At 27.9% G+C, this 11,804-nt stretch overlaps 1 protein-coding gene across 1 annotated transcript; it reads left to right on the top strand.

Annotated features, from left to right (window-relative positions):
* Positions 1-819: 819 nt before the first annotated feature.
* Positions 820-1,194, top strand: LOC106768374. Its single transcript, XM_014653502.2, has one exon. The coding sequence runs from the start codon at positions 820-822 to the stop codon at positions 1,192-1,194; it is 375 nt and encodes a 124-aa protein (XP_014508988.1).
* The last annotated feature ends 10,610 nt before the right edge of the window (positions 1,195-11,804 follow it).

Below are 11,804 nucleotides of genomic sequence, written 5' to 3'. Positions count from 1 at the left end.
TTTCAAAAATTATAAATTTTTTTTTCTTAAGTTAAGATATAATGTATTTTTTTTAAAAAAAGTAATGTAATTGATATGGGAAGAAATGATGAGAAGGGTAAAATGGTAATTAAGAACAATGTTAAGTTCCCGGGACCTTCACATGTGCCGTTACAGAAGGGCAGGCTTTTCTGCCTCTCTGGCTCGCAAGTTGTGCCTCTCTTCTTCCCGCTTTCTCTTTTTTTCATTTGGGGGCACATGTGAAACTACCAAAATACCCTTCTTTCATGGAAATATCACATTCTTTATGTCCCTTGGTCCCACTCTTTTTCTAATGCTAACAATGCATGTTTCACCAAAGGTGTGAGGATTTATTGCCATGGACCTTATATATTTGGTTGGTTGGGGCAAGAAAAATAAAAAATTCTACATATTAATTTCATTCTAACAATGCATGTTTCACCATATTAGGGGTTATGTTATGCATACATACATGCTTCAATTGTGCAACATCTTGATGTGATTTTCTTAAGAAAAATTATGTAACAACAAAAACTTGACACCTAATGTTTTTGGATCTTATCCTTTATTGGCACATGATCAATTGCCATATGATGTTTGTTTTTTAACCTATTCTCAACAAATTTGGTCATCAAAGAAAAAACCAGTGGCATTTTTGTAATAACAAACACCATCCAGTGGCAATCTCTTTAATCCTTAGTACTTAAACCCAGAACCCCCTCTTCTATCATCACCAAAACTGTAACAAAAAAAACACAACACAACCAAAGTTACCTAAACCAAACCCACTTCCTTTTTTTCTTTCTTTCTTCTGTTGCCATGACCACAACCACAATGCATAGCTACAAACTCTCTCTCAAAAGAGCCACAAAGAGAACAAGAACAACAAGAAGAACAAGAAGAAGAAGAAATCACCCACTTAGCCAAAATCTCATCACCACAATTGACCCCTCCAACCATGAAAAGTGCCACAAAAATTCCCAGAAACTGTCACAAAAGCTTGAGGCTTTGAAGAACCTCATTCCCACAACGAACACCACCGAAGAAGAGGCTGTGAAACCGGACCAGCTGTTCAAGGAAACCGCAGATTACATCGTGCTGCTGCGGACACGTGTGGTGGTGCTGCAGAAACTCATTGAGTATTATGGGAGCAACAGCACCCAGAACGATGAACATGCTTTGTTGTTACAGTAGCTTCCCTTTTACTCTCTTTTATTCTTTTGGGGTTCTTCTAAATGTTTTTGTTTTGTCCTTTCGTTAATGAAAAAGAAAAAGCAAAGATCTTTGGTCTTCTGGGGTTATTTATTTTTTGGGCTTTATGATTTTCATTTTCACTAGATTCGAGTAGGGAGTATGGTAGAAGAGAAATTTCAATGGAGGAAGGAAAGGCTGGGAATTTCAGAATTTGTAAAGGAAATCCAATGCATGTAATGTAACCATTTTTATTCTATTTTTCTTTTTATGTTTCTTTATCTGACATTCAATGGTTTTCTTCAATCTTCCCTCATGTTAAAAGGCAAAATTTCCATTATAAATTATAGATATTTTAACAATCATTATCTTAGCTGTTTGTTGCAAATTTTTAAGCAGTTAAAGATAGGGATGTTTTTTTTTTTTGGGTCAAATGGGAATTTTAAGCATTTTTTCTTTGATTAAAACATTGATTAGAGGTAATTATAGTGTACTAATTTCTAAATGAACTCTTTTGTTTTTCAGAACAGTTGTTCTTGTTTTCTTTTGGCAGCAAGTATGCCAGGAACACATGGAGCTTGAATTTGATGCTTACACTGTTACATTTAGATGACTCATCTTTGGAAAAATTAAACTTGGTAATAGCTGGTGGTTATTACACTCTGTTAATAAAAATGATTGCACTAAATGTAGGTGTCTAAGAACTTTTATTACTGTTCTTTAATTAGGGTTAACTTTTTTCTGATAATTTTGCATAGCAGAAATCTACATTCAATGTAAGAAAATCTTCTCACAGTTAGGAGTCAGAATTGTTTGCTTACAAATCAAGTTAAACATTAATTCTAACTGGAAAATTACTATTAAAAGAAGTGTCTTTTAGTTCTGAACAGCTTCCAAGTTTTGAATTTGAAAATATTGTGACTAGTATATGATTAAAAAAGAGTAAAATATTTTCTTAGTTTTGCAAAAATTTATAAATAAAACATTTTTTTTTTTTTACATTTGATAAATAAAATATTTATAAATTTGACATTTGCTTTTTTTTTTAATCCCATCTCTATTAGGGAGATTCCTTTTTGTAATTTTTGAGATACTTTTGGGATTCTTGAAATGTTATACCAGTTTACATGCTTTGTGAAATAAAACAAATAATATAATGATACGATCAAATGCAAAATAGAAAAAGAAACTGGAATCAGAAGAAATAATTCATAAAAAATAATGAAATACAAGTAATATAATGACAAGATAAAATACAAAATAGAAAAAAAGAGTTGGAAATAAATGTAAAAGTTCATTAAAGATGAAATATAACATTTCTCACTTTTTTAAGGGTAAAACAATATTTAATTGTGACATAAACTCAGTGTAAGACCATCCATGATGGTGAACACTTTTGGGTTTCAATGAAAGGGTGACATATATTTGTGTTCAGGTGCTGAGCAAGTGACACGCACACAGTCTTGAAAAAGGAGATTTTTTTTAAAATTTAACTTAAATCTTAAAAAAGAGAATTAAATTATGCTTTTTGTCCTTACTTCAGGAAATATTAATTTAGTTTTTTTTTTTTTTTACGTGTTCCAATTATATGTTTATTATAAAGTTCTAAATTAGCGGCGTTGGATCTTAATCTTAATTTTGATTCTTTTTTCACTTTCTGAACAAGTGAAGTATGTCTTTGAACTACTTCTCTTTATGTTAGATATCAATTTTATTTTTATTATTTTACTTTTTGATTTGAGTGAGGTATATGTCTTTGAACTATTTTGTTTGTCTTACATATACAATGATTAGAGAATGTAAAATCTTAGTGTCTCATCTTATGTATGGTGGTGAAGAATGTAAAACTTATTTATCATTTGTGAAGAAAAATCAATATTCAGAAGTGTAAGAACTCTGAAGAACATATAAAAATAATTTTGAAGTTCTCCTACATACAAAATAAAATACATAGAAACTATTATACGGTTTTTTAATATATATATATATATATATATATATATATATATATATATATATATATATATATATATCAAAACACATAATGTCCAACATAGTTGGTCCAATACTTATTAATGACGTCACAAAAGAAGTGGTCCACCACTTCATGATAATATCATATGTCAAAAAAAAAAAGAAAAAGAAAATAGTTGTTATAAAGTTTCCAAAGTTCAAACTATTTATATAAAATAACATGATATAAAGTAATTACAACTCATTTTTTTAATATTTGTGTTCTTCTAGTATTGAGTTTCTATTTTATGTTTGACCTACCTTGTGATGTGTTATTTGTGATGAATAATTATGATGGACGAATTGTGATAAAATTGGATGATTGAGTATAAGATTATGATGATTGGTTTGCTTGATATGATGATTGAGTAAAAGGTTTTAATGCTTGGTTTGGTTGCCGGAACGGTGCATTGAAGTCAGTAGCTTCAACATTTGGAGTTGTTGAAGGATGTAGGTTCATGTAGTGTACATGATATGGTTGAGTTAAAGTCATTCTAATATGCTTGGGAGCAATTGCATTTATCTCGTGATCTTTTAATTTTCTTTTCTTTTTTTGTCTTCTTAACAATATTCTTTTATTTGAGAACAAGACATCACGAAATGAAGTAATCTCCCACACTTTGTGATTGTTGATAGGGAATATGATTGGTGTATAGGTTTATTCATGCGTGAACTTCTTAAATCAATTAGAGATGAACTACTCTCCATTTATATTTAAAAACTTCATTACAACAAGGGAATGACAACATGAAATATCACTTATGCTACACTTCCTACAAGTGCATAATGCTTAGTCAATGTTGACCACAAACTTCCCGTCAATGTGTGAGGCATGCTTGACTTCAAATATCTTCTCTATTGACTAACTGTGAGGTTAAAATAAAACAGTAAAAATTACTAACATACTAACTCTTTAAAGATGACAAATAAACGTGTAATTACTTAAGAATACAATATCTTGTTAAGTTTGATTCCTTTTGAAGTCTCGTAAGAATTTTAAGATATGTGGAATGTGAATATGATTGTATCTTTAATCTGTTTGTTACCCGTCTCTTCATCATGTACACCTGGATGTCCTCTAACATTTTTGTGATAGGCTTAGTCCTTGTATGGAGTAGTACATTGTTAAAGGTTTTAGACATGCTATTAACTAATGTATTTGATTGAGCAATGGTGGTGAACTTAAACCTTGACCAAAATCTATTCCGATAAATATGAAATATTAGACAAGAGGGTATTAAATATTAATTTTCATCATAAAAATCATTTAATGTTAAAAGGGAATAAATGCATTCCTTGGGGGAATTGTTATCAAGTGTTTAAATGCCTCTTTGTTGACTTCTTTTATGTTTCTCCTCTCAAACTCCCATGCTTCTAGTTATGTACAACAAATAGATGAAACCAGCCATTTAGCCTGACTATGTTAACCATATGCATCACACTAGTGTTATCAAATAAAAGTTCCAATCTTTCTTTCAACATTGAACCACCTTTTACACAATACCAAAGCTCTTTCGCTCCAACATACCTCATCTCCTTCAGTATATTTAAAATCTTGAAGTAGCTCCAAGAATCTGGGTCTTAGGACAAGGTAAAACTTTTCCCTTCATATTTCAATTTCTCATCATTTACAAACTTTCGTTCGTGGTGGAACATCACCTCAAACATATCGTCGCACATCACACACACACACACACCTATAAAATATTCATATGCCGACAAAATCAAATATATATTATAACTCATACCATATTAAAACAGGATAACCCAATACAACTTTAAAATGACATGAGGGCAGAGGAGCGACCACAATGCAAAGACAAGTTTTATCATGATGAGACAACACACTCATATTTAAACACCTTATACCTCAACATTTAAACACATCTTACCTAACATCATTAATCCAATTCACTTAAACAAACAACCTAGTACATGGTGACAAAAAACACCCAACAAAAAATTGTAAACTACAATTCAAGAACATTTACTAACCTCACAACCTTCAATAACAACAAACACGCTCCCAAAGATGATGAAAAGTTTTAGTTTGAATCTTCCCTCACTATTTAATCCCTAATTTTGCTAAACGACATTGAATAGATAAATCCCTAATTTCGTTGTCTAATGACATTAAAACTTATGAGAAAACCTTATTTTGTTGCATATTTCTTAGTTATGTTTTAAAAAACAAAATATCATATCACTAAATTCATATTGCTACATGTAATTTAAAAATTGCTCCATAGACATGTCTAATCATTGTTTAATATTACATACATATACCAATATGCATGTCTAGTTATTGTTAAGTGTTATATATAGTCATTGTTTCTTTAACACTAATTGACATGTTAATAATTACAGTCTAGTTACATAATTTTTTTAAAATAAAAATACAATTAACATATATACAACATCAAACTAATATTTTTTTATAAAATTGGCGATTAAAACATAATTTAATCTTAAATTTAAAATTAATTATATAGAATTATATATATATATATATATATATATATATATATATATTATAAAATTAGATATTAATTACCAATTTGATATAAAATGATATATTTAATAAATAATAAATGTGGATGAATTTTTGAATTATTCTTATATTATCTTTAAAATGAATATTATATTTTATTTAATTCTATAAAATTTACTTAACATTTATATCTATATATATTATAAAGGAATTTTTTCATGTCGTTTTATATATATATATATATATATATCATATTTATTTTATATTATATATATTTATCATGTTATGTGTTGCATATTTATTTTATATATATATAAATGTTAAAATGATGTTGATTTAAGAGGATGGGGTATTGCATGGCAGGAACAGAGTAACAGTGATGTGAGTCTCTCTCAGAGAAAAGACAGAAGCAAGCAAAGTAGAGAGATTGAGATTTACAGAGACAGTGAGTGCAGGTAGCTATATATCTGTAGCTGCACCAATCTGCAAGGAATTATGCAGTGACACGCTCTCATCATTCTCACTCTTCATTTTTCTGCTAAATATCTCAGTGACATTGACTGCTAGCTATTACCTTTTTCATCAACATTTTTCATTACATCATTCCATATTATCACCTACCCATAATCTTAATTAGTCTATCAATTATCACACAAAAATAATCATTCACACCATTCTCTCCCCCACACTTTTCTCTGCTCACAAAACCCCACTTTTCTTATTTTATTCAATTTCTTATCTCTCTTCATTTATTTCTTTATTATTATAAATATTATAAATACTGATATCAAAATCGAGTTCCATTCATTTACAACAAATTAGAAAAATTTAAATTCAGTCTCACTTATCAAGAATTAATAAATTTAACGAATTGATTCATTTAATTATAATTTTTTAAAATAAAAAATTATAAATTTTTTATAATTTAAATATAAATAAATTTTATTTTTAAAATAATATTAAACTTAAAACAATTCAAAATAATAAAAAAATACAATATAATCTATTTATAATGAGTCAAACAGTATTTTCCAAAATTTTATAAAATAATAAATTAATAAAAATAAATTATGTGAATTGATAGACTAATTCAACTCATTACAAGTTCAATTCAAATTAATTGAATTTAAATAAATTGAATTGAAAATTAATCTATATAATAGACCAAATTAACTCGCCAATTAACCTATTGATAACTCTAATTCTAGAAAAACTAAGTGTTGATTTTTGTATGTTCAGCATTAAAAGTATATACTAATATTAGTATACTATAATTTGTTTTGCGTATGAAGATGGTGTGTGTGGTTGTCATGACCATGACATGTTCACTCAAGGAGTCAATGAAGCCATGTGCAAAAAGCCAACATTGAAGGGTGTGAATGTAAAATCTCCAAACTCTCAAAATAAAAAAATCCCAAGTAATTAAACCAAAAATGGTTTGCAAACATCATGTGGGTTATCTATTTTTCACAATCTATAATGTCCCTTTTGTTTATGGATGTGTGTGTTTCATTCACTGACATGCACACTGTTTCTTATAGGAAAGCTATTAAACAAATATTAACTATGTAGTGCTGCTTTCTCCAATATTATTTTATCCATAAAAGGAATTTCTCTTGTCTTATGTGTTACAACAAAGAAAATAATAATTTATAACCTACTTCTTTATACAATTTGTAAACAAATATATAATATTAAGTTAAATTTTAAATATCTAATAAATATTAATAAACTAATTTTAACATTTCTTATTATCAAAATTTGAAATAAAAATATCTATCATGCAATACATATTTAACGACAATGTATAATCATGATTAAGCTATCCCATAAACAAGGTGACAATGGAAATATAAAGTTTAGCTAACAATAACCTTAATAAAAAGGATAATGATATTTAGACAACATTTTTTTGACAACATTTGAACATTGATTACGTGTTAATATGTGATTGGTCAAAAATTACTCCACAATCAATATTAATAATCATAAACATTATTGTGGAGTAATTTTTGACCAATCACAGATTGACACGTAATCAATGTTCAAATGTTGTCAAAAAAATGCTGTCTAAATATCATTATCCTAATAAAAATAACAATCAAACAGAAAGTTGTTTCATAAAGCCTAATAAACATAATTACATAGTCGGAAAACAATCTTCAAATTAAAAATAACATTAATTTTTCACATTAACTTTGATTTGTTTTTTCATAACATTTTAGTAAATATTTTATAACATTTTTTATTCTTTAGTGGGACTTTTGCCAAAAATAATCAAAGATTTAAAAAGAAGTTTGGAAATAATCAAAGATTTAAAAAGAGATGTGATTGAATTGAAAGTCAAGACAATGATTATGACTGGATGCAGGCCAACTCAAAGTTTGAAAAAATTAAAACAAATTAAAGAATGAGATATTTTTCTACATTTTTTTAGGCCTCAAACATTTAATATTAAAAAAAAACAAAAATTTTTAGAGCTTACTTTTTTAGACCTAAAGCACTTATTAAAAACAAATTTTGAGATCTTTTTATTTTAAGACCTATAGCAAGAATTTGACGTCCTTCGACCTTGACCTAATCTTACTACATAAATATCTAAATTAATTGTGTATTGTTTGAATGAATTTGTCAGCTTATTTGTAGTTCTAGTTATAAAAGTGTTTATATAATATAATTTTATCTCAAATTTAAAGCTATTTCAATAAAAAAGTATTAAATTGGTATTTTATTTTTAAGTTTTTACTAAAATTAAGGAAAGTTTTTATTAAAATTAAGGAAAGTTTTTAAAAGGTAACCTCTTTGACTTGTTGTTCTATAATTTTAAAATAGATTATGTTTTTAAAGCATGGCGTGAGTTTTATTTTAAAGTTATGTGATCAAAATAAATTTACTAGTATAAAAATAATAATTATTGAAGAATTGTTAAAAGTTTGATATATTTTATATATTTTTAATTTAAGCTTATAAAATTAAAGATATTTTTGAAAAGATTAATTTACCGTTTAAGTAATATAAGACTCAATTGTGCACCTTAGCTTCCTTTTCTTCTTCAAACTCTTATCTTATAGTAAAAGTTCTAAGTTAAGAGAAGTTAGTTCTAGCTTAAATTCTAACTTAGATTTTAAGTTATATCTTAATTTTGAACTCGAATGATACTTTCGCATGTTTAAGCTATGGAACAAACTAAGTTTTTGGAAGGAATAGATATTGAGAAACTTCAATTTTAGATTTATCAGGTAAGATTCAATTTTAATCTTGGGAAATTTGGCTCTATATTTAGCATTTGATGTTTGAAATATTGTTATGATACGAGAAATGATATATATGTATGGATAATGACAAAAATATGTTGCTTAATTTTTATATGTTATGCTTACACGTTATTTAAAGATTTGTTAATTTCAAATTTTCATGGTAGACTTGATATTGGTAAGCCTAAAATTGTGTGAACTTGGTGTCTCAATGAAATATTCTTAAAATTGTGATTTTTGAATGCATAACTTTAAATGATAGTATTTTGCTCTTAGCTTTGCAGATTAAATGGTTCTTCTTGATGCTAATTTCATTTGAATTTATGAATTTGGTGTCAATGATAATTTAGTATAAAGTGACATACTATTACGATTTTTTTGTTGAATAAAAATGTATCTGTTTGCAAAGTTTAAATACATCCCAAGGCCTAGAGTTACCAGAGGCCTTCAAGTAATGAAAATACATTTAATCATATAACCAAATAATTAAGGTTACGATTAAATTTCTTATTTTTAAATTTCTTATTTTTATTTTTTTAGATAATGGATACCTATATATTTGAGTAGTATGATATCACACTCAACCTGTTTATAAACAAATATTAAAATACTCGTTATTCATGGGTGATAAATACTTACATATATCACTTATTCGTTATAAATTTTATCCATGATACCCACGAATATAAGTATTATTTCCATCCCTAGTCAGGATGCCTTAAAGAAGATGAAGGTGCAATTTGAAGAAAAATCTAATCAATTAAAAGCATCCTTAGTGTAGAAACTTGAAGAAAAATTGCATTCTTTGGTTTAGGAACAACAAAGTTCCAGAGCGACTTTGAGTGAGCACGAAAGACTCTTACTCAACTACAAATCATATTGACCAAACAAGTTAGAATGAGTTATATGTCGAAAATGATCCCTCGTGTCTAGTTACAATTCAATGACAATTCCATAGGAGACAACCATCGATAGTGTTCTTTCAACAAGACTAGACACATGTTGTGATTAATGAAGCTTGAGATCCTACTCTTCAAGTGCATGTGCCAACTACAAATATTCAATTCATAAGGGATTATGGCTTGACTTAAAAGTCTAATATTTTCTTATGTTTTATATCTACTAGCTAATACGATATTTTTCTTTATTAATTTTTGTCATAATTTGTAAATTAATGAACTAAGTAAGTCTTGATAAACATGCAAGAACTTGTGATCAATAATGGTGACATGGTTAAAGCAAAATATGATTCTCTACTAAAGCTTTTGACCATCTTACTCAAATTGTGATCAATGAGACTTTAAAGTATTTAGAATGAATAGTATATCATTTTATATTTTTCTTATCTTAATGCATTGGAGGTGGTTGAGGGAAAAACACTATAAAACATTTCCATTATTCACCTTTGTGCCATGCAAATACTTATTTGTCTTATCATATTAACATGGAATACATTAAACTTATAATTCATTATATTAAACATATATGGATGCATTGAGTATGAAGCTAGATATATTACCATATGCAAATATGGATGAGTGACTCATAAAGACATATTTACTTGTTTTCATACATTAAAGGGTTCATTTTATTGATTGCGTATTTTTTTAATTATGATAATGATTCAATTAGCTATTTGTCAATCATTGTAAATCTCATTGACAATTAATGGTAATCATTCATAAACTAGTTGTGTGATTTTATTCTCTTGACAGAAAATTTAGCAAGAAATTATTTCAAACAAAATAATTGTATCCAATCATATGTTTTTATATTCTATTTCTATAAAATTATATATTACGTACAAAATTATAAAGTAATATTTTTTTTGTTCAATGCTATTTGAAAGAGTTCTTCTATCAAATAGATCCAAAAATTATAAAGTAATATTTTTTACAAATTAACACGATGCTTTGATCTATACATATACCATGCTTTGAGGGGCCCATTTTGACGCATCCTTATATTTGTCAACTTTGTCACTATGTATATGTCACCATGCGTAGAAGTTTCGTTCTTGAAACCATTCACATGTTTTACGAATGAAAGTGGTCCGGTTATGGTTCATTTTGGACCATGTTTTGTTGTGATTAAGAAACACAACAAATGTAGAATTGATGAATCTTATATATAAGAAGGGTTCTCGTCTCTTTGTAACTGTTTTTTCCATAGTAAGATCAAACTCCAAAACTAATTAAGTAACTTAGCATTGATAGAGCGAATGTCAGTGATTAAAAGTAGTATTAACTTTTTACGTAAATTGAACCAAGATTTCAGTGTTGACTGTTCATGAATATTGACACATTGTATTAATGAAAGATAAAGGAACATGAAGGCTATCATTGATGCAAACATCTTGGGATCTTAAAACAGTCATGGAGATTATTGTTGAAACAATTGAAGATGAGATAAGGTCACATGCTGATGTTCTTTATGGATGCAGAATGAAAAACAAATAGAAGAGAGAATGAAGGGTAGAAAAGAAACAGATTCAAACATTCACCAAGCAAGGATCAAACGCTGTGTGGTCCCTTCTAGACCAAATGCCTTAACATCTCTTCAGACCTGTACCACTCTAGAAGGGAAAAAAAGTGAAACACAGCACAGAGGCCAGGGAGGACTGATACCTCAGTTCATACAGTCATGTTGAAATATCTGCATCACTTCTGATTGTTTCCTTTTCATAATTCTCTTTCTGTCTTGTGTTCTCATTGCTGAGTTTTAAATTTTGCTATCTATATGAAAAAGTCACACCAATGAGGGTTAAGTGGGATTGTCTTTTTGTCAAATTTCACTTTAAAACTATCATGTAAAGAGTGAAGTTAGGTTTACCAAGAGGAGTTTCACTATTGATA

This window comes from Vigna radiata, chromosome 1, assembly GCF_000741045.1.
Source record: "Vigna radiata var. radiata cultivar VC1973A chromosome 1, Vradiata_ver6, whole genome shotgun sequence".
NCBI classification, from domain to species: Eukaryota; Viridiplantae; Streptophyta; class Magnoliopsida; order Fabales; family Fabaceae; genus Vigna; species Vigna radiata.
The sequence above is the reverse complement of the archived record's forward strand: the minus strand, read 5'-3'. Positions and strand labels throughout refer to the sequence as shown.

Excerpts from the sequence above, each read along its gene's own strand:
- LOC106768374 (XM_014653502.2), top strand. The coding sequence starts at position 820 with ATGACCACAACCACAATGCATAGCTACAAACTCTCTCTCAAAAGAGCC.